Here is a 24,808-nt window from a genome sequence, read left to right on the forward strand (position 1 = left end):
GACGTGATTCTGTCAGCTCCTCAGCCAAAATTACACACAAGTTGTTGAGGCTAGCAATTTCCCTGGTGATTAATTCCAGTTTCCCAGTACCACATGAAATTCAACATATGCGCCTGCGGGCGTCTTCACAATGCATGAGAGAATTTTTTAATGACACTCCAGTTACATGCAGTGGCTGCCCATTTGTGTTGGTGCAGAACTCACAATCTGCTGTTCGTAGTGGCTGCCAAATGTTTCTTGTCCAATTCGGACTGTTGACCTATAATTGAGGGTAAACTATCGGTGGCATTAAATGACTCGATGTTTGTAGCTTTTGCTTTGTGTCCATTCGCCACAAGCGCTCACTGGAGACATCATTGCATATGGCTGCTTGATTTAAGCAAATGTCAAATGAAAGAGGTGTTAAAACATTTGGGAACACAATTTATTTTGGGTTCTTTTTATCCAATATTTGCGTGTGGAATTCCAAACCGATCTGTTTTTCGAAATCACATTGAGTTATGGTGGATCCATGTTTTCTGAAGAACTTTGAAATATATATGGATGGATGTAAATAAAACACTGAGATGGATAGTTACAAGCTTTGAAAATAAAAAAAATGATAATAATGCTTAAAATGAAATGGACCTTAAAACGGTGCCTGTGGTTACGAGGTTAAGAGAAAAGCCAGCGCTGTCTTTTTGCAGAAATTGATAGTGCTGAGCTATTGGGAGCTGCACACACCTCTCACCGCCTTGTCTCAAGTTTGAATGCACAAACAAGTTGCCACGTCGCTGTAGATGAGTCCAAATGTATGCAGCTTCATTTTTTTTCTAAATTGTTCCAGAGTGTAATAGCTACCAATTAAGAAATATGACTTGAGAACCTTCGAATTGCTATAAATGCAACCAGAGGAAAGAAACATTCTGGCCTAGATAGAAGATAGATTCTGGACTGTGCTCAGGGTGTCTCTTGTCGTATTTCCACATTTTGCATTCACCGGTGCTGGATGCAGACTGGATCAAACAATACAGGCGGTGACGTTTGGCGCCAGATACTGCCCTTCAAATTTGGAGAAGCTAGCTTGCGTGGAATTTCAATGCTCTCCCTCATCCACTGTCACTCCCACTGCAATGCTCCGCCATCACCCCCACCTCCCGCCAATATCTGCCTTTCTTCAACCAAGCTCTCACTTCTCTCGCCGTCACCTGTCTTCTCCTTCTCTGTGCCCTTCTGTCTTCGTTTCCCTCCTATTTAAGTTCACACCTCACAGGTTTCCGCTTGTCTGTACACTCTCTTGCCCTCCCTCAGGGGAGTTGCCGTTGTGACAAGTAGGATGGATGACGGACAGCTCGAGTTGGCCACCCAGTGATGAGTCCCGCACTAGACCTGAGACAAAGGCAAACACTTTAAGGGAGGTGTCATATTCAGCGCTAGTCCCTTTTGTACCATACGCACCACGTGAGGAACGGTTCATTCTGAGTTGGAAAGAAGTGATAAACATATCAGCAGCTAACTAGCATCGGTTAATCACATTTAATGCATTTTTTCGTATCCAATGGTCTCTTTCAAATACTCTCGCAGCGACAAGAGCCGTTTTGGTTCACATAACTATGAATTAATCGGGGTGTTATGTCTCCCCCAAGTTGCATCATGTTGCACCATGCACTCTCGCACCACTTGCACATTTTTAAAATCAATTTACTCTACTCGGGCCTACATTGATCATTGAGGACGATGGAACAACATGCTCACTGTGCGTCTTTGCGTTCCATTAGGATGATTTCCCAGCAGGGAAGGAACCCCCCACCCTCCCAAAAAAAAAAAAAAAAAATTGCAATGCAGAGTGTGTCTCATCGTTGTTAAGCTACTTAATCAGATCTTTGCTGTTATTTTTTTTAATACAATTACTGACTCAAGAAGTGTTTTCTCATACCATAACTGATACAATGAGCAAAACAATTAAGAAATTCTGCAATGAAGACTCGAGCCATGCATACAGAAGCCCCATGTTTCAAAATTGATCTGAATCAATTCTGATTCATTTGCCCAGTGCATGTTTCGCAATATAAGCAAAGACGCACAGCACTCATCCAAGAAAACCAATTGAACTTGCGCACATGCTCAAGTACTCCCGAGGCGACAAAAACTATGCCTGAGGCAGACGACAATTGTTCGTCGTCCGTGCAGCACCCTTCGTCTTATACAGTGCATAGAACGATTGTCTTCAGGTCACCGTTTTATATACTTAACTCTAATCTCGTTGCACTCTTGAGTACAATGACAATAAAGGGATTTCTAATTCTAATTCTAATAACATCGCAGTTTCTCTGACTTTGAAACAGTCCGTTTATTTGTGTCTACCAATTAGAGCTTATTTTGGAAAACCTTTTTTCTGCCCGCAGCGGATGACGGGTGTGGCGGGACACTTCGAGGCCAGAGTGGAGTGATCACCACTCCCAATTACCCTGCAGAGTACAACAATAATGCTGACTGCACTTGGACCGTCCTGGCCGAGCCAGGAGACACCATAGCCCTGGTGTTCTCTGACTTTCATCTGGAGGATGACTACGACCTGCTGGAGGTCAGCGGTACCGAGGGCTCGTCGCAGTGGTGAGTCGTCAGCGTTTTGTGCAAAAGGGCTCGAGCCGTGGGATTCTATGTGATTTTCAAGTAGGCAGGGGTCGAAACGCTGTGGATTGAGTGCAATGCGGATGTTTTTGCGAAGAATCAATTAAGATATCGTTGATGAGTGGTGACACAAACGGATCATCGCATATGACATTCATAGCTTTCTCCAGTGAGGGAGTTACACGTGAGATATTTTCAAGTCTCCGTCTCGCACACACACAGTTATCCGTTCAATTAGTCAGCCTATGACGACTCACATGCTCGAATGATGAAGAGGTAGGGCATCATGATGTCAACGTTGTCCTCTCGCCATCTGTGGCAGCTCCCACTTGCGATGACAACTCTCACAGCACAGGAAGTAATTAGTGAGCTCGACACACAAATATAAGCATTCAGGTACGGTATGGACGCGACCAGCAAACCAGGCGCAATGTACAGTATGATCCGAGGAGTGGATATGCATCAAGGATTATGTAAGGGATGAGCTCTTCTTTTCAACAAAGGCTAGTATGTAGTAGCATAAGGAAGAAATGAATTCCGCCCACTAAAAACATTAAGTAATTCAGCATAAACGCTGCCTGGAACTAAATTTGCGTAGACTCGGAATGGCCGCCCAACAAAAGAGAACTGCTCAATATGGAAGACACTCTTGAATATCAGCCTGCTTGAGTGAGAGTGATCACTTCGCACACTACATGAGGTAGCAGCCCGGGATTCTTTTGTACATTCCGAAAACGTCATTGGGTCTAGTCCCAGACTTTGATTTGCTCTCTGTTGCTCACTGGGGGGCATGGAAATCTGTACAGAATCAGTCATCGCGGGCGGCAGTTGTTGTCGTCGTACAATTGCTTCAGTTTCTGCAATGGAAAACAGTGGGAGAGAAGGGAGGAAATTGTAAAAATGTTTCCTGATCTCCTTTGTTTCAAATGACATGGTGATGGGACGTAATACATTATTTGTATTCTGGGCAATCCCACTGACGACATTTCATTTCTATACTCAGTTTCTGACCCGGTTTAATCGACAGACGGGACACCGCACCATTACCACTCCATACAGTGTCAGTCGTGCGACAGTGTGAAGCATCATCCGACATCATACTCACTCACATGCTCTGCTTTAAATTTTTTTGGAACATTACAGCATAATATAATTTGTGATCTCAGGTTTTGGACAGGTATGATACTGTTTTGGCCACCGTGTGCATACCTTATATTGCGCACCGTGGTTCCAAGGGAGTTTGTGTGAATTCTCTGATACTTAGAATTTTTGAGGGAACATTTTTTCTTTTTTTTTCAGTTCACCTACATCAAGGGTCTACAATCCTGTTCCGCGAGGGCCATTGTCCTCCCTGTTTCCCATCTCTCCCTGCTCCGACACACCTGATTCAGATGATCAAGATTCGTATCCACCTTCTGCAGACCTGGCTGATTATGTATTCATTTGAATCTGGTGTGTTGCAGCAGGGAGAGATGGAAACCAGGCAGTTAAGCAGTCCTCAAGTCAGAGGATTGAAGACCCCTGACTTATATGATGACATGCACGTTATACCGTACGGGGTTTTCCAAACAATACACTACAAAACTTATCTGTGGCAGGATAACTCTCCACCATCCAGATCATGACTGTAACTGGGTAAGAATCATAACGCGCCCCCTTACATCCTTTGTCGTTTAGTACACAAACCCCAAATTTGATTGGCAGCCCTGCAGAGTTAGGACTCAGCATAGAAAAAGATAACCTTGAAAGCTGCCGTCAGGAGCAGAGATGTGCATGCTGATTAAACGTCGCAGTGGAAAAGGTCCTCCGCAAAGAATTACCCTAATAGGTCTTGGCGTGGCTACTTGCCCAGAGGAACACGTTGCTTAACAATTTTATCGTTGGCATCCACACTGATTTTCTTTACCCATCGCAGGGAATGTCATGGCAATGTAAAGTAATTTCCACTGATTGTGCCGAATATGAAAGCAAACCTCAGTATGGAAATTCAGAAAAGTGAGCTACAACCGCAGCCGCGGAAATGACTACATGGAGCAAAGGTGCTTTGTGCAGGAAGTTAATTAAACTATGTCAAATGTGATCAAACATGGAACACAGCGGCGCGTTGATCTGACAGATTGCACGACGTTTGATGTCTTTAAATCTACTGCTCCTCACAACAACAATAGAGCGGGGAATTAGGAACAGCCCGTCAGGACAGTCCCCTTTTGGCATTTACGTTTTAACAGATTTCAGGAGATCCATCCATCTCTCTCTTTATCTCTCTCTGTCAGACACTTGTTTTTATTCTTCAGTCCATTTCTAGGGAATGCCTCTCAAGGTGCTTAGATTTGTGTTTTGCATGGGCCATTTTTTTTTTTTCCTCCTGTGATTTGTAAGCGTTGAGGTTCAAGGGTCTTAAGATTTACCGCAGCTCAAACTTTTGCCATTTGCGTCGATCAAGTACGTATTCACTCTCGAGCTTTGCATTTAAATGCAGCAGGCATTCTTGCCCAACGCTAACATTCACAGCCTTGACGCATATTCTTGTAATGTCCATCGTGCAAAGCAACTAAAATAGTCTGTCATTCTCTGAGTTTAAAACAAAAAAAATAAGGGCACATTGGCAGTTATTTTCAGCATTTCAACAAGACACCTGAGTCTTGGCGCAGGAGAAAGTGGAAACTTGCCGCAGATATGTCTGAATGGAGACTATCTGGTAGTGGATTGGGGGCCGTACTCTCCGGGTTTATGTTTGTCATACAGCGACCTGTTCCTTATAACGCCGACTGGCGGGATTGGGAGCACTTTGCTTCAGAGCTTTGCTGGTAATTCACCTTAGCATCACAAGTCCAGTCACGTCTCCAAGGGCTCGACTGTGGCACAACCCCCCCCCAGCACCCTCCGCCATGTGCGAGTCATAAAACATTTGAGCGGATCGTTTTGTCTGATTGTCTAATGAAAGTCTATACACTTTCATTACATATTCTATAGTCATTTACCCTAAGTGGTGCTCTCATCATAAAAGCAAACCAATCATCCAAGTAAAAAAAGGGAACTAATGGTGAGTTGTGTTCAGTGCATTTCATAAAGTTTTGCAGACTGCAGGTGTACTCTTTTCGAGTTTTACTCACCTGAACAGTTTTATTTTAAAATTTTGTTCCACTGATGTTTTACCATCACATCAATTAGCATGGATGCTGTGAGAGAAGCCATTTTCCATCCCATTTTCTTTATTTAGCCATCATGGTTTTGATAAGATAGATCAATTCTTTTGAAAATTATTTGATGTTACAAGTCATCCACGGGTACAGTTTCCGTAGCTCCACACTTCCAACGGTATTTCTTTCAAGTCCGCATAAGCAATATAAAGATGCATTTTCTTTTCTTTTCTTTTTATTTATTTTTTTAAAGCCGATGTGCCAGATAATAGCGAGGGATGTCAAGGATCATTGAGTCAAACATCCTCCTGATTGTGCGGAGTTATTTACACACACTAGCCATCAAAAATCTCATCTCACTGCATCCGAATCCTTTTCAATTCGACGGTATCCTACAATTATCTCTTTCCTCGTTTAGCTGGACCGACTTGCATACTCGCTGAAGATGACTTTCAACCCGGCTGAGGTATTTGAAAGTCAAATGTTTCCTTCGCAACCGACTTTGATATGATAACCTTCAAAGTTGGTACTTGCAATCCGTGTACAAAAGCGCTTGAGCTCCAGACGAATGTGATATCTATCGTCAATCATTCTTCGATACAAATAAGGCGGAAAACCAATGTTTCACCTTTTTTTTAAAAAATATTTTGTCGTTCCAAAACTAGAGTTCAGCCCGTCATTCTGCATCCGAGCTATGGATCGATCGCTGTCATCACTAGTCTGCCAACCGATGCCCCTCCATGCCTTTGTGTCTGAGTAAAGATTTATTAGCAGCAGCTCTTGCTTGAAGACTCAATCTGCAACATGTCATCAATCAACAATGTTATCTCCCAAACCTTGTGCCTTATTGCAGATTGGCTCATCTTAGACCTCCAACACTTTAATCCATCCTCCCTGTGTCTCATTGCTCATACTAAAAACTGCAAGGTGATGTACCGGAGTGAAGCATTGGATAGAGATCAAGGTTAGCAAAATGAGCCAGATCCGCTTTTGTGAATCTCTTCTGGTTCTGGTTTCTCTCGAGTCCTTACAGGCCACAACGAATGAGGAGGCGTGGTACTCGTGATTAGCATCTATCATTAATTACTCTTGATCATCTGTGTTTTGTTAAGAAACAGCAGGGGCGGCAATTTACTTGCACAATGTTTCGTCTAATGGGCAAACACGCTCCCCGGAGGGGTGCTGCTTGGATAGCAATGTGCCTGTGTAAGCATGTCTCGACATGTGTTACCTTATTCCAGCGAGAGCAACTGAACACGCACAGGTTAAAGGCAATGGGCCACATCGCTGCACCCTGACTGGGTGTCTCTTAAGTTGTGTTTACATGGCTCCACTGGGATCCAATATGTCACTTTAACAATCCCTTTGATGCACTATGAGCTTATGAGGTGTACACACAAATATGACGTCTGGGAAGCAACTCAAATCTTTGGATTTATGTGCACAACTTTAACAATCGCTGGACTACCATAAGAAATGAAAATCAATGTTCCCGGTGGTGTCCCGCAGGGGTCATTGCTGTGCCCTAAGCTTTTCATTTTACACATGAATGACATGTAACTTAAGAACTTATTTGACGGTTTACTCGCCTGCCTTCCTTGCATGCAGAGCGCATTTAATTCAAACTCAGAGACAGTATGACGTGAACGTGAGTTGAATGGTTGTCTGTTTCTATGCCTTGCGGTTGGCAGGCGACCACTTCAGGGTGTAGTCTGCCTTTTGATTATCAGATGAAATCAGCGCCAGCTCCCCATGACCTTGAGCAGGATAAACAGAATAGGAAAAGGATGAGGGCATACTGTATCAGTGGTTGACTTAGGAGACACACATAATCCACAAATACTGTCCATAAGTGCATCTCTTGAGCGCTAACTGTAGTTTCATGTTCGAAATCAGCGGTGTCAAACTCATTTTTGTGGATGGGCCAGATCATACTTATGGTTTCCCTCAGAGGGCCGTTATGACGTTACCGCGTACCGAAACAAACTGCGAGTCTTGAAATCAGAAGCCTGGAAGTAATTGTTTGTTCACCAATTTATTTTAAAGGGGGAGTATCGGTAACAAATGAACGACAATATCTCAGATCTCAATGTTGTTAAAAGTGAAATAAATGTGTTAGAAACAGGAAGTTGACACACACGATTTCCCCTTTGCGGGCCACATAAAATCAGGTCGCGGGCCGGATCTGGTCCCCGAGCCTTGTGTTTGACACCTGTGTTCTAAATGATTATTCTCTAGTAGCGATGCAAATGATAATGCCGTCTACTTGTTGGTATGATCAGCAACACATTATTTTATTGGACAATGGGTGTGCAAAGTCATGTCTGGCAAAGTTGAATAACACTTCAATGAAAATACCCCCCCCCCCCATTTTTCAGTGCAGACGAAAATGTGTTGAAATAAATGTTAACATGGTTTGGGTGGCCATGCTGCAGTAACAGCAGAACATCATCTTGCCACTTGCCACCCACTGGAGAGCGCAACCATGTCACCGTCTGATCCGGGTCACTGCTCCGCCACAACAAATTCCCGAAAAATGTTTTAGCCTCCGCTTTTCACAGAACGATCCATGCACAAACACACACACACACAAAAACATTAACCATACGCATAAAGCCATGTAGGGACAATACAGTTTGTTCTCTGTTAACATGAACAACATTAACACTAAAGAAGATTGAGCCTATCAATCTTCTGGTTTAACTTTATTGGTGACACCCTCTTGAGTGGACACAGAAAATGAGTCACGTCTGCCTTTTGGGTCGACATGACTCACACTGAATGGATCCTCCTACGCAAGCTTCCACCTGTTATTTTTTTATTGGATAATATCAAAGGCTGTCCTTTTCTGCTTGTCTGTTTTAAAAAAAAATCTTTTACATGTGAATATTCTTCTGAACCACAGAACCGGATGACAGTTGGGTATCCTGTGTGGATTGTGTGTGAAATCTCTTCACTCATCACTTTTTTTTTTTATTTGAGGTGACATTTAGGGCAACCTGAATATATTTACAGAGGAACCTTTATGAACTCGGGTGAACGTGCCTCGACCAGCAATTACCGGTGCTGCTCGGCAATGTGCCTTCCATTAAAAACTCTTTTAAACTGCATCGATAAACGTGGGAAGCCCACGGGTGACTGATGACAGTCTCCCTCAATACAAAAGCGAGCACTGTCGGATGACGAGATGGGTGGTACATTGATTCAAAATCATTATTGTCAAGGCAGTGGTTAGGGTTTCTAATCGATAACTGTGTCGGGTACATGCATTAAGCGGTTAAAACTGGACAAGTTAGAGAGAAGCATAATTAAAATAAATACAAAGTTGACTTTTCAAATAATTACTGTTAAATTTTACATTGCACCGTTCATAATTGCTTGTACTTCCAGGCCCTCTGCACATTGGCTAAATCTGGTTGTGGTGGGAGGGATAATTAAAAAAAAAAAAAAAAGGGGGGGATTAGTTTAGGCTGGGACACACACAGGCAAAATTATTGCTGGCTAGCTCTTATCGTTTTTGTGCATCAGTGTTGCTCATATCATGGCATTATTAGCTTGACTATCATGCGCCCAGACTGTGTGATAGCGGCGGATTATGGAAGGTGCTGCGTCCAGCGTACTGGGGAAAAGATGTGTGTTTTGTCATAGCATGGTGATTAAGGGCGCCGTTTGCATGGATGATACGGATCGAGCTTTGGGCTCATCCTTTTGACACGAGGCCAGTGTTGGTTGTCCGCCGCAGAAGGATCTTGCTGTGCATGCCGTCATTTCCCCCAAAAATCTAGGCCTTCGTACTTAACATTTCCGATCTTTGTCTCGGTGTGTGTATGTATGTATATGTATGCAGGTTTTCAAATATTTTCCTCACTACTAGGCACAGGCGTAACCGAAACAGCAGGAGAGAGTTTCGAAGTTTATTTCATTGTGGATATAATGAAGAAGGAAATTAAATGGCAGGTTTTAAGATTCGAGCCAGGTCAAGTCGTGTTTGTGCGGCAGAATCTCAATACTATTCCTCCACATACTGTCAAATCTGATTTTTCACCAATCAGGGTTCATTCCTCTCATTGGATTTGCTAGCATAGCATAGTAAGACTATAAATTCTCCTGCACGCACCCGAGAGGTATGCAGATGTTGATGAACAGCAAACATAACGTCACAGTCACACCTCCTGAAATCACATTTACCGCGGATAGCAGGAACATTCTCTAAGAGGCTCTGTTAACCTTGACGAAACAAATGCAGCAGTGCATTTTTTTTTTGCCCCCCCCCCCCTCAAGAAGGTTGTCAAATGGAGTCCTCAAAAGGGTTAACGTTCCTCTATTAATGGCGTTATTGGAGTTGCTGCAGAGATCACTCGTAAAGTCTTCAAAAGCAATATATTGTGTTCAGATCACTGCTCTGTCCTTTCAACAATCTTGATCTCGATGCGAACTCATGAGCGACGGTGCACTAAAGAAAAAAAATAATAATAATGGTCAGACCAGCTGTTTTACATTCTACACGCTGTGCCTCCAAATGCTTTATTTTTACGTTGTTTGAAAGCATGACAGACTGTTTCTGCTCTCGTGATTATATAGCAATTCTTCTTTAGTTTTTTGGGTTTTTTTTGTTTACATGACGTAACTGCTGTGTCGCAAGAGAAAATAAATTCGGATATGCTTGATTCGGTGCGAGCTCTCATCGCCGTCGTGTTTAACAGAGCTCGTTTTGGTGTTGTGTGATAATTCTATTCTGAGACAGTAGAGTAGCGATATCTAAGGAAAAAAAAAGATCAAAGATGTCAGAACAATGGGGGTTCTTATCGTCTGTATCAGCACTCACCGACGGTGAGCAGAAGCGGGGGGGTTGTATTCTAGTCGAGAAGTGGGGGGGGGGGGTGAAAGGGCAGTGCTGACTTGGGCAACACGGAAAGACTCCTAATTGGATTTTTTTTTTTTTTTCTCATGACAAATTGGTCACCGTCTTGGGAAGACACTGGATATTCTCCTCTCTTCATTTTACCACTTTGAGTGTTCATCTTTATTGATGATTTATGATTTTCTGCTTCCCATTGGCTACAACAATGAGAAATAAATGCTAATCCAACACTTGAAATGGATGGATAGAAATCACATAAGTCCAACACAATTCCCACGTTATCTCTCTGAAATTATTTTTGTTCTGAGTGAAGAAAGGGTTAATGGAATAAAATAAAAGTGGGGTCTTTTAGGTTCCCACAATGTAATGAAGAAAAAAAAAAAAGAATTGGCTATTTCCACTTTGGAGTGATACGGTATCTTCACGGTTGATTTCTACTTGGCCCGTTTGAGGTTTTGTTCTCGATCAGTGTTTTTAGCATTTTGGGGACTGCTTTTTTGCATGCTAAAGCTCATTACTCTTACTCATTGTCAGATAACTCATTGGGCTGAATTGTCGAGAGTAATGGCCAGAAGCAAAAGCACAATCTGTCTCATTAAAAATGACGTGAGACAAAAGGGTCGTGTGCACAACACAGCCGAAGGTTTGTCTTTCCCGACATACTTTTCTTTTCATGTTTTCAGGATGATAGTGAATGCATGAACAATTGCAGGGCTTTGTTGGACTTTGGTCGAAAGAGCATTCTTGTCTCATATATGCTTAAAGCGTCTGCGATCGAGAAATTTCACTCACAGATTAATTTAATTCAAATGTGTCACACCATACCTTCATATGGACGTTTTCAACATTGGTTGTATTGTCACATATTAGGATTTTTTTTTTCCATATCTCACACTGTGCCCCCTCTAAGAGTTTAAATTGCGAGTCGACTCCCCCCCCCCATCTTCTTTCTAACTTTCTCATCTAAGCATCTAAGAAATCAGGGCGCCAAACAGCTGACCCGTCATCATTGTTTTTTCATATTTCTTGGAAGCTGGAGGCTCCAGGCTGACTTTTTACACTCCTGTTCACAAGGTCACTGAGTGGAAACTGAAACAATGCTGCCTGCATGGAAAGGAGGTTTTATTGGTTTATTGGTTCACTTCAAAAGACTAGCATTTCAACCAAATCTTTCAATCGGTATGCTTTTTAAATCAAATGTCACGTGCCATCTAATTAATTGTTTGCTACTCTCCTGAATCTGTTGAGTGCTGAAGATTCTGTTCAATACAACATACCATGTTGACTTGCGTAATTGTATCCTGGCTCCGCTCTACGAGGATTATTATGGATTTACTAAAGGTCACCGAAAAAAAAAGTCACTTGGCGCATTGAAATGTTTGGATCATGCGCTCTCATACTGGTAGGCTATTTGCTTCACCGGTGACACCACGTCATCATTTAGTTTTGAGAGGTGGGACTGGTCCCTCTGCGGACTTGCCTTCAAAACGATGTTGTATGAATGAAGCACACACCCCCAAGTTTGGTGACAATCAGCTTACTGGTTACTGACTAATTTCGCTTGACGGGCGCTAGTGCAGAAAATCAACTCTCAGACTCTCTCTTTGGCGTAGGTGAAAAGAGCCTGAGTGGGAGCCGGCCCGAAATCACAAGTTGTTGTGTTTGAAACCGTATCCGTGAGGCACAAATATAAGCTCTTGATACGGTTTAAAGAGTGTAAATGATCCCCTTGTGTCCCCGTGAAGAAGACGGAGGACGACTGCCGGACTAGAGCAGCTACAGTGAAGAAAATATTTCAAAGCATTCGACATTGTAGTCCGAAGTGGACATGTTGGCAACGTTTGTTGATTGGATGTGTATGAAATTAATGACATGCATTAATTACAAATTTGTTGTTTTAGTTTACCCGCTTAGTTGTCGTCTGGCTAGGAATGTGTCGTCTTGTGGGTTGTATTCCATATAAATCAGCAAATTATGTCTGACTTTGGAGAATGAAAATGTTCAATTATAAGCACTTTCCGGGACGATAAAAAGCGTCTGAAATTGATTACGGCTTCACTTATTTTCACACACCTTGCAGATTGAGACCAACTGTCGTGAAAAGAAGACCGCCGTGTTTCATTGATGAAACACGGAGGACGAAGAGTAGCGATTGAGAAGAAATGTCGACGGTTTAGCCGGTGACAGTTAAAAACGTTTGCACCTGAAGTCGATTAGCTTTGCTCATGCATTATTTTTTTTTACTTTTATATATTGTTCTACCGTTGAATGCTTTGGCTTCCTTGTCAGGGCTTATTCTTTAAAAGGGAAAGTTCTGACTCGGCACTATCTACCCATTATAAAAAGTGCACATGAGCAGATTGTATGGCAACAATTTTATATGCCATTTAGTTTTATGAACGTCAGTAAGTTACTGTTGCTAATGGGATGTTGTTAAATCAGTGACACATTTAATGAACTCAGGAACCTCAAAAACGTTTTTTTTTTGTTTTTTTAAAAAGATTCGCATATATTTCGACAAGTTCAACCGCAGCCAATCACAACAATAGACGCCTACTAATAAACGCAGTCCATTATCCATATACATCTATATTAGGATTTAATTTATTATAGTTTGCAAGTTTGATGCACGAGTAAAGATTTTCATAATGGGTTTTTATTGTCAAAATGACTTAATTTTAAGATTGTTTATCAATGCAGCAAGTTATTTATTTTCCGAATAAAATTTTCATTTAGAGCAATACTGATAGCAAGACGGGCATTTAAGCGGTGATTACGAATAACAACTCATATCAATCCCCTTTCCTATGCTAATAGAAAAAAAACGATTGACACCGAAATGGTGTTGACATTTACGGTTCCATCCGAGATTGCATCAAACCATTCCTGCCCTTTTACAGCAAACAACCAAATGCCCCATAGAATTTGTTGTCACGTTTTCAATCTGATATAACGGCGAAATGAAGCCTGACGACCACACATGCACCGGTGTACATCAAATCAAATCAGGTCAGGCTCGGAAAGCATTATCTATAGATTTTAAATACAGCGCCGACCTTGAACCAATTAAATCGTCACTTTGATCAGCGCGACGTTTTTTTGTTTACGTTGCTTCTTTGCCTGTTTTCATAGCACGCCGTTTTGTCGCTCCCCGGTTTATTTGTTTGTTCATGATAAGCCGTTGGTTAAATACGAGGATGATTGTGCGGCAATCAGTCCTTGAAAATGACATTTGTTTAAAGTTCTGTTTGCTCTTGTATGAAATACCTGAAAATAGCGCATGAGTAAAAGTACCAGTATCTTAACGGAAAATAGAGGTGTGAGAACTTGTACTTTGTAGTTTGGTTTTGAAGATTTAACAAGACGCCCTCCAGGCACTACAAGTCTGCCTTTAAATTATACAGGAGTTGGGTAGATAGAAAGGATATTCAGTTTTTTTGGGGGGGAGGGGGGACTAGGGAGGTGCACGAAAGTAGCGCAAGCATATTGACATTATGCACTTTCAAACTCCCTTATATGAAATATTACTGCCCTGAAGGCTTTGCGCCAAACTTTATCGGTTGATGGTTTTTATTTATAGTGTTTCAAAAACTGATTGAGCCGTATTAGCGGTTCAGTTGTTTGGAGGGTTTTATGGTATTAAAAGCCCTTGTGTTTGCTGCATTTCCGCTACATCTGAAGGTCACAGCCGACACTCTAACAGCAGACTTTCACACTGATTACATCCACTGAAGGGATTTTGTGCATCTATCAGTGGCATATGGTCGTTTCAGTGTATCCGCATGCACGATACTGTACATTATATCTGGATTAGCCTGTCCCGTGCTATAACGCACATCATTAAAATGCCCAAAGTTTAGTTGGGTGCTTTAAAGTCACTGTGACCCTGACTCCACTGCATAGACTTTGCATACAGAGCAGACTTTTGATTGATCTTCTAAAGTAGCCGCAATTACAAGCGACATCCATCCCGGCCCAAAAATGCTCCCTTCGACCTAACTAGGCATGGCGACACCCACATGTGAACATGAGCTATGTTCATTAGATGCAGTCATGCTCTAAAAACTGTGATTTAACATGTTTGATCCTGCTGTGGAGCCGGGTCACCTCTGACACTTCAACTCCGTCCATTGCTTCGTATACATACCGCAGTGATTGCCCAGAATACAGAACAGATGACGAAAAAAGAGTGTAATGGAGAAAAAAAATATATATTTGGTTGCAGATGAAAGGCATTCAACATTAACCGTGTTTCTGTTCGGGGGTACTGTTTGGATTTTTTTTTTACTGCATGAAAAGAAACTAAAGTAATCTTATAATCTAGAACGCACCCTTAACGTGTTGCGGCCCATCATGGAATATATGATTTGATTTTATTGAATACAGAACTTCAATCAAAAAACATTCTCATCTTTTCACCTTGCCCTGGCCAAAAAGCCATTTTATTGGACTAGAAATCATTAAAGAAGTCTCTCACATGGTGGAGCTCAGGGGCCCAAGCAAAAGAAAACTGATTTAGCACCGCGCTCTCAAGACAATAATAAACTAATACAGAGAGGTGCAATGGAACCATCGGAAGCACAAAGAACCACAACATCCTTCAGAAGACCTCCAACAGTCTGCTCCAAACTAACTGCAAAGCTCCCCGTAGTCTCCTTCATTTTCAGATTTATGTTTTGTGTGGAAAAAAAAAAAAAAAAAAAGGTGAAATCTGCAAAGAACCTGCCCAAGTGTTAGAAGTCAGAGTGGGATGAGCAGTTTGTTAAATACTTCCTTGGCTTTGGAGTCTTTGGTTAATATGTGTTCAGAGACAAATCAAAGTGTTCATTCCTCCCTGTTGTATTACATTTTGGGATAAAAATATACAATCAAGCACGATGTTGATATCTTGAAGTGTGCAGGTGATCTGTGGGGATCACTTAGTGTCAGTGAGTCATGTGCTCACGATCTGACTCTTTTTCCATTTCTCCTAAGTGATATAACATAACCAAATATGGTCGCCCCTATCGGTATTGCACACGGCATCATCGATCAAGTCCAATGTCGTATGACTCGTACGCCTGCCTTCAATTTTGCCATGCAGCCTGCAGGTCAAATGAACGACTCACGTTAGATTCAAGTTTGAATCGTTAGGTTGATTGAAATTTTATATGAGACTTATAAGGAATTGAATATTTGGGTATTCATATAATCGCTTGAAAATTCTGTCAAATCTAATATTCGGATGAGATAAAAAATATATACTGCTGTAAAGTTCTCTTAATAATGAATGACCAATTGGTTTCCATTTTTAGATTTTTTTTTTTCTGCTTAAATCGAAACTGTGCATGGGAGCAAAGTGTTTTTTCTTGTCTCGAAACATGAGTGAATATGGGACGAAGTGACGTCAGAACCACAGTCGCGCTTTTGCGAGCTCAAACGGCACAGTTGAGTAAGTCTGGTCTGTTAAAAATTGATCAGTCGGAACTGCAACTTGTGTCTGGCTTCCTGCGTCTTTTTCGCCTATTAAACTTCCTTTAAAAAGTAGTCCGACAGCTCTTGTCAGCCCATATTGGGTACTTGTTTGGGTACTAGCTGCCAGCCGCTAACGCTGGTGACAAATCCCATCGTATGCAACATTTAGAGTTAATTAGAAATTGAACATGATTTCAGGATAAGATCTTTTTGATATTGGCTGCAACAGTTGCCGACGACGATGTAAACCGGGCTCCGTCTTATCGAGCTGCTCCAGTCGAGTGACCATATATATATATTTTTTTTTTTTCAAAAAAGAAATAGTCTTCGATAAATGTAGTATATCACATTTAGAACACATCAATTTTCCTGAGTAATTTGTCAGACAAGACTCCCTTAGTCAGTGTGTCCTATGATAAAACCCACGTGCCCCCCAAATGACGTGCAGCCGTGCCTGGTTAGCAAGAAACCTCATTACGACATAGATAAGGAGACACATTGAGTTTTTGTCAAGTATGTTTCGCAAATTTCTTTTTTTCTCCAAAGCCTAGAAATAAAGTGTTCCTTGTTCCTGTAATGCCAAGGCAATGGTATGTGTGTGCTAGCTAACATGTCTGTGGTGGACAATCCGTCCACATCATGCTAAAATGCTGCCATCCTAACAATTGAAGGTGCTTAGGTCTCTACTCTATGTACTTACAGGTTCACTGGCCCTAACCTTCCCTCCCCCATTATTAGCAGCAAGAACTGGCTTCGTCTGCATTTTACATCTGACGGCAACCACAAGCTGAAAGGTTTCAGCGCCCAATACCAAGGTAGGATGATGTGAAATGAACATTTATTTCAATTCACACCCTTTTGAAGACACACATTCGTCTTTATGACACAGCTTTTGTCAAGTTTCGAAATCCACTCCAAAAATAAAATGTAAAAAAATACAGTGCAATTTACAATTGTTCCGCTCCAGAGAAAGGACATACTTATCCCATTTTTGGACACTCAATGGCTGCTCGCCGATTGAGCTGCACCCCAAGCGCAAAATTTGAACCTGCCAACTTGTGTCAAAAGACAATTCATAATCTAAGAGGGCGACGAATCTGCTGAGCGCACTCATGTTCCCAGGAAAATAAAATGTTAATGACCTTACTTTTCCTTTTTTTTTTTTTTGTTCCATTCTCAAGACGACACTGAACAGAGATGACGATGTCAATGCCAGTGGAAGAAAAGCCGATAGCTTGAATGAAAAGATATTTTTTTGCACTTTTAGTAAAAAAAAAAAAAAAAGTTTTTAGTACTCATTTTGATTTAATCAGATTTAAAATACAGTTGTGTTCACTTTGTATACCCGTTGTACAACACCCAACCAATGATGATGATGATGCCCAAATACAAATAAAGAGGAACGCGAGACAGAAACATGGGACGCCAACAGGGGAAAGGGGGTTGCGATTACTGGTTCACTTCTAAAAGAAAAAAAATCAAAATTCCAACAAAATTAAGACTTCACACTTGAATAGAATTAATCACTCGTTATTCATCGCCCGCCAATGTCCATTTGCATGCTGACAATTCCCTTAAATCCACAGCAAGCCTTCACTGTACAGATTATTGGACTGTTGATGAAATGTTTGCACTACTCATTAGGTGTCTCTTTCAGCAGTCCAGATTTTTTTTCGGGAGTCTGGTAGAGGCACCTGACGTTTGTTTCATGAATACGCTGTCTTTATTCCCTTTTTTTTTTTTTGTCAGCAACATCTGAAAAGCACACACTTTAAACGTCAGGGACTGACAAACGAATCAGACTGAATTAGTTTCAAAGAGGACAGAATTAGTTTGATAGTTTTGAAATTCCTGATATTCATTGACAGACTATGAGCAATTATTTTCTTAAAGCTTCTGTTTTTATATATAAGGTTATAATGATGTGTACCATCATTAACATATTATAAGGTATTATGAGACGCAATCTGAATGAATGAGACTGTTTTGGGAAATGTTCATATATATATATATATATATATATATATATATCAAAATACTGTTGCTAACAAAAACAGGATTTGCTTTCCTTCTGCAGTGAAGAAGATGACTGAGCTGAAGTCTCGAGGTGTAAAGATGTTACCGAGCAAAGACAACTACCACAAAATATCAGTGTGTAAGTATATAAAGTCATTTTACAGTTTACTAGTAATTGGTGACAAAATATACTTAAAGGGATATTAATCATATATTGCATCGTCTGAGTTTCTTAATCTATACTGCCGCTTTTCATCAGGAAGTTTAAAGAGGGAGATGTTAGATGTTGCATATCATCGCTGTGAAAAATGTGTGTCCAATTTTCTATTTTTTTTTTTTTTTATGTTAATGGGTTGTCAGTAATGCAGAAACCCCATTCTGTAAAAAAAATTTAAAAATCAGAACAAAATATACACAAGTGTTTTTCACAGCATGACAATTCTTTCGTTTTCACTGTGCATGTTTTTAATGCAGTATCTCAAATGGGCGTGGCACAAGGACACAACATGTGTCCTGACCCTGGCATACCGGATCGTGGCAAACGAAAAGGTTCAGACTTCAGGTAACAGGAATGAATTCTGTCCAAGTCCTGAATATTGAAATGATTCATGAAACAAGAGCGGCAGTATCGTGAAATCCCTGAATGTATGTCACGTGACCAACAGGCGAGGAGCCACCGTGCATTTCTCCTGCGACGAGGGTTATGAGCTGCAGGGCTCGAAGAGCATCAGTTGCCTGCGAGTGACTGACAGCTATGTGGGCTGGAGTGACGAGCGGCCCATCTGCAGAGGCAAGTGTTGACACTGCGCTCGACCGTGTTGGCGTTCGAGAAATGGAGCTTGTCACAATATGCTCCGTGTTTGACGTCATCTTGATTACTAAACTCACATGTGTTTGATTTCATCAAGTGGTAAAACCTCACTCCTTTCATTATTACAACCTTGAGTTACTCCGGGGGAAAATAAACCCGATGTGTCAAAGAGCCAACCACTCCAATTTATTGTTTTGTGTCGGACTGAAACAAAATGGCTAATAATGTGAAAGCCCAACAATATCGCCAACATTGCCCGTTAGTATTCATTTCCGTGTTCCTTAGACAACCTTTGGCCCTTTGCCTTGTTCTGATTCCCTTCGTTAATGATGATTAAACACACATTAAATCAACCAGAAATAATTAAAAACCTGTAAATTAGCATTAGGTCACCATTACAATAAAGACATGCAGTGGGGAATATCAAAATGTTTTCTCTTTTTAAAACCATTAGTTGTCAATTATTTAACATGCATTTTTTTTTTGGGCCACGTACTGGTGCGTTCCCTCAGCACTGTATTATTTTTATAATTTTATTTTTTTATTTTTATAAGGATCACCTTCAAGGTCAGAACAACTATTAATTATTAATATTATAATTATATTACAACGTATTAATTGCTTCACAGCGCCATTTCAAAGTGTTTTCCCAGGACTCACATTCAGCTTTATTTGAACAATTTCCGGCACTCTCAGGTGCACATGCACATACATACGCACGCACTTCCCTTCAAGCACTCATTGAAATTCTGCTTTAATTTGAAAGGATGTTCAGCATCTCTACCATGCAGATCCCCGCAGGCCTTGATAACAAAAGTCACATTGTCCTTTGAAGGATGGGCTGCTTCAAAGTTTCCAGTCCCCCTGCAATATTGTTGTCCGAACAGATTGCTTTGTTGGCTACACATTAGTCCGGCTTGCCTATGATTGAGTGTATCACTGGCGTTCATATACAGAAATAAATGCCAAAGCTTCAATTTGACATCCATATATAAGCCGCATGCGATTATAAGACGCACGCAAAAATTTTTGAGAACATCAGAGGATTTTAAGTCTGCCTTGTAGTCAATAAAATATGTTATTCATAGCAGTAGCGTTAGTCGTCATCATCGTCGTGTTTTGTTTATGTGGCAGATAATTATTTGAATTATTTTGTCAGGCAATGAGACTACCATGCAGTGACCGTTCATCGTCATCATGGTGGGGGCATTGAACACTGTAAAAATAAGGACTACAATGTCAAAACTACTTTACTTCCTACTTTTTTGTTGCAGCTGCAGTTAGGGCTTACCTGCTCAACAAATATTTTTCTCCGCATAGCATGGTCATACTGTCTTCTTGAAAAAAACGCTAATACTGGTTACGGTTCTTTATATACGATTGTCATCTACAAAGAACAGGAAGCAATGTTGGGGTTTTTTTTCCCTAAAAGGAATGATTGAGTTTTGTGAGTATTCATTGAACTGCCGCTTGCATTGTATTTCTAGTGGTGCAGAACCTCGAAGCTCGCTGTAAGAAGGAACATCTTACTTGCGTCTGGCATTATATACGGGCGTCTCGGAGCTCTCACCTAGTTTTATTTTTCAAAGTTATGATTGTTATCATAAATCACAGTGGACTCTTTGGCATGGCTTCAAGGATTTTCACAGACAAGAGACCGATAAAAAAATAAGACTGGATTTCCTGTAGTTTACAGGTTTTGTCCATCCTATATTTAATATCGGTAAGAACAGAAAATGCAGCTTTGTCGTCTGTCAGCGTATGTACAGTACCTGTATTTCTAAGAATTAACCACTGAGGGAGTCCGTATGGAGCTGATTCAACTTAACCACGAGTACCAGATAATGATGCACTAATACGATTGTGAGGAATCCAATTTAGAAATGTGCCTCCAAGGCCTAACCGCTACCGAGTGAACTGAAGGCTTTTATGATTAACTTTATCGAAGGCCACGCTTAGGTCAAGAAGTATCAGAGTGCAAACTTGAGGAATTTCTAACCTACTGCTGATCGCTATTGTTTCCAGCGTGACAAAGGCTGAATGTACTCAGAATGCATATGAGCCAATGCATCCCTCCCGCCCCCAACTGTCTTCTTTTAGCGCCAATGTGTGGAGGACAATTCAGAGGACCTAGTGGTGTCATGACATCGCCAAACTACCCGGTCCAATACGACAACAATGCTAACTGCACTTGGGTCATCACTGCGACAGACACATCGAAGGTAGGAATCCATTAAAAAAAATAAATGCAAGCATCTCTGTGGGGTTTGAATCTGGCTGCTTCCGTCTTCGCAGTTTTCCGGGGGTCTATCAGGTGTTCAACAGCAATTCTAATTAAAAGGTGCTGCCTAATATATCTGGACCTCTCTAAAGGAGCTTAAAACATTCCCTTACGTACCTGAATCATATCATGGTTTTGCTACGATATGATTTGGAGGCTGTCCTTGCTCACCACATGACGTTGATTCTTTAGGAATAAGGAAGAAGGGAAAAGGAGGATAAGGAAACAGGCCAATCGGAGACAAATGGACTTGTTTGAGCCACTTGTGTTGAGGAGAGGATAAAAACCTAAAAATAAAAAAATAAGATGGGAATATTTTGCGAGTATTCTGGCTATCAGGTGTTACAACCACTGCAAAGGCCACCCAGCCTCACAGATATTCCTTAATAGAGCCTTACTGAATGTAAACTGTTTCTGCCTTTGTTCTGCAAGTGTAACAGAGGCTAGCGGGTGCTTTGTGAGTATGTTTGCGTTGAACCTCATGACGGTCAAAAGGATGAATGAATCTCTACTAGAAACCGATGGCGGCCGGGTGGCGGTAATGGAAGATGTGAGGAGAAAAGAAGAGACAGACGCAAAGGCCCCTGTCAGATATATTTCATGAGCATCTGCTATTTAAATTGGTCTCATCACAGTCCTCAATGTTGTCTAGGTGATCAAGCTGACTTTTGAGGATTTTGACCTGGAGCGTGGCTATGACACGCTGACGGTGGGTGATGGCGATGTGGTGGGCGACCAGAAGACCATCTTTCATGTGTGAGTGACGCCTCTGACCCACTTTTCTGACTTGTCTCTGCTTCTGGATATGTAATAAATTGTGTTTTGTTTGACACATTCCATTCAGAATCCAATTTAATTTTTTTTTTCCCCTAGGATTCTGTAAACCTTTGTTTCTATTATTTATTTTGATTTTGGCAAGGGTAATGCATCTGCACCTCGATCCCAACTCTTGATGCAATGGCACATGTAAATTGCAGGAGACCATCATCAGACACAGACTCCTTTATATTTCAACAACCTTCCAATTGCTATCACTCAAATTGGAACCCTTAATCACTTCCTCTTCACATTGGAATTCCCGACTAATTAGAAATTGCTATGCAGATTGGAGCAAATTACTTCTGTGCTACTGACTGATCGTGACTCCATTTCACACTAACCTAGCCCCAACTGTTTTGAATTTATTTTCCCATTTTTTTCCCCCATCTTGCTTAGATCAAAGACTGGGTTTTCCTTCGAGATCATGTTTTTCTTTTTCTTTTTTTATTCAACATATAATGTCAGAGGATGAAGATAAGCAATAAGAATAAATCAATGCTTTTATTAGCCTGTCAGGTACGAGCACGCCGGACCTTGTGGTCAGTACCAGTCACCAGATGTGGCTCAATTTCAAAACGGATGATACCAGTGGCTCGCTGGGCTTCAAGGTGTCTTACGAAGGTGAGAAGCGTGCATTGTAAAGTGGTCATTGTCGGATGTAAACGTAAATAAAGTTAACTCTCTTATTTTGCCTAAAGGGTGATCAAGGTCACGCGGTGCAAGAGTGAATCGGTTTACCATTAGCTGCATCGCATGTCGTCTCCCTGGCCCACAGATGTTTGTTTTTCATCAGTAAAAATAACCCAGAAAGTGGAACAGTATGCAGAAAGCAAATGTAATTAAAACAATGAGTTCTGCTTAATGAAGGGGACGATATGCTTTGAATTCCTTCAACTCTGAAGTCTAATTTTCATCGTCACTTGTTTCTAAACCCGATCAATACGATTTACTGATAAAGTGCCGTACACATATTCACACTTTCCCAGACTTCCGGATCCATCCCAGTATTAGGCAAATAACACCCTTTTGTCATTCTCTGCCTTACGAGATCTCATCTATTGTGTTGTTGACAGTAATGTGAATTTGAGAGCCCATTAGAACGCTTGGGTAGTTCTGTAAAGCCAAACAGACATGGGTAGCAAGTATGCCATTACGGCCTTTCCCTTATTCATAACAAGCAAATATTGTTTATACTTGACACAATGTACACAGAGGCACCCAAAAAAAAATAATCATAGACAAACACATAGTCAATGAGGGTATTTGTATTCCTGGTTGCATTGCAATTTTACGCAGAATTCGACTGGCTTTGCAATGTTTCTGTTAGTTTGGCTGTCGTTCAAACACAGTACAGCATTCCGAGTTCCAAATTTTCATCGGAAATGTACGTCAATGCTTATTACGGCTCCACCTGTTGTGAAATGTGCTATATAAATAAAGTTTTACAGACCCAACACTTTTAGTGTAACTGCATTTAACTTTAAATCTTTCGTCGGGCGTGTGTTTAATGTATTTCTAACAGAAATCGACCAAGGCAGCTGTGGTGACCCGGGCATCCCCGCTTACGGTAAACGAGAGGGGACTGGTTTCCGTCATGGGGACAGGCTGTACTTTGAGTGTTTGCCTGCCTTTGAGCTGGTGGGAAAGAAAAACATCACCTGCCAGAAGAACAACCAGTGGTCCGCCAAGAAACCCAGCTGCGTTTGTAAGTTCTTGCTTTGCGCATGTTTTCGCATGAACACAGAGAAATTGTGCGCATGAATATGCATGCCGGGTGCGGATGAGCGCAGGGTTGTTGCATAATGAATGGTTGGATTATCTCCGCAGTGTGCAGAGAACCAATGTGAATTTGGAAACTATATGCTGGTTTATTTTCCAATTATCTCCAGGAAAGTGAAACAGAGGGAGGTAAAGGGAACAAAGAGCCGACCATGCAAATCCTTCCCGTCGTTTTATTGCCGATGACGTAGCATTCTGTTCGGTAATCTGTATTATCGCGATAAACATTTGTCACCGGAGCGATTCGCGGATGAGTCTGAGACCATGGTCCTCAGTCGAAGAAATGTGCTCGACAAGTAGGAGATGAGATCCTGCCCCAAGGGGAGGAGTTTAAGTATCCTGGGGTCTTGTTTACGAGTGATGGGAGGCTGGACCGTGAGATTGACAGGCGGATCTTTACAGCATCTGCAGTGATGCTGACTCTGTAATGGTCAGTCGTGGTGAAGAGGGAGCGGAGTCGGAAAGCGAAACCCTCAATTTACCAATCGAGCTACGTTCCTACACTCACCTACGGTCACAAGCTGTGGGTCGTGACTGAAAGAAAAAGATGCGGTACACAAGCGGGTGAAATCCGCTTCCGCCGCAGGGTGTCGGGGCTCTCCCTTAGAGATAAGGTGAGATGCTCGGTCATCCGGGAGGGGCTCAGAGTTGGGCCGCTGCTCCTCTGCATTGAGAGGAGCCAGATGATGTGGCTCGGGCATCTTGCCAGGATGCCAACTGGACGCCTCCTTGGTGTGGGCATGTCCCACTGGGAGGAGGCCTCGAGGATGACCCAGGACACGCTGGGGAGACTAAATCTACCAGCTGGCATGGGAACACCTCAGGATCCTCCTGGAAGAGGTTTACAAAGTGCTTGGGGAGAGAGAAGTCTGGGCTTCCCCCGTGACTCGACCTCGGATAACAAAGAGAATGGAATGGATGGACATTTGTAATTTAATTTTAGTTCACAATGGAGATATATTTTTGTAACTCACACGCAGCAGTGCCAATGAAGATAAAATCAGCTTCGCAAAACTCGTTCACTGCCCATACGTTGT

General features: G+C 41.7%; 1 protein-coding gene across 1 annotated transcript in view; it reads left to right on the top strand.

The window, feature by feature from the left end:
* The window catches only part of csmd2 (CUB and Sushi multiple domains 2), a 122,401-nt gene that overhangs the window by 39,319 nt on the left and 58,274 nt on the right, over positions 1-24,808 (top strand). The window contains exons 5-13 of the mRNA XM_088318269.1: positions 2,385-2,592; positions 16,768-16,880; positions 18,143-18,220; positions 18,556-18,643; positions 18,747-18,871; positions 20,993-21,114; positions 21,826-21,929; positions 22,501-22,613; positions 23,515-23,697. Coding sequence (XP_088174395.1) covers positions 2,385-2,592; positions 16,768-16,880; positions 18,143-18,220; positions 18,556-18,643; positions 18,747-18,871; positions 20,993-21,114; positions 21,826-21,929; positions 22,501-22,613; positions 23,515-23,697 — 1,134 coding nt within the window. The remainder of the gene's footprint in view (positions 1-2,384; positions 2,593-16,767; positions 16,881-18,142; positions 18,221-18,555; positions 18,644-18,746; positions 18,872-20,992; positions 21,115-21,825; positions 21,930-22,500; positions 22,614-23,514; positions 23,698-24,808) is intronic.

The sequence above is a fragment of the Idiotropiscis lumnitzeri genome, chromosome 16, assembly GCF_059441095.1.
Source record: "Idiotropiscis lumnitzeri isolate Australia: NSW breed Sydney's pygmy pipehorse chromosome 16, RoL_Ilum_1.0, whole genome shotgun sequence".
NCBI lineage: Eukaryota > Metazoa > Chordata > Actinopteri > Syngnathiformes > Syngnathidae > Idiotropiscis > Idiotropiscis lumnitzeri.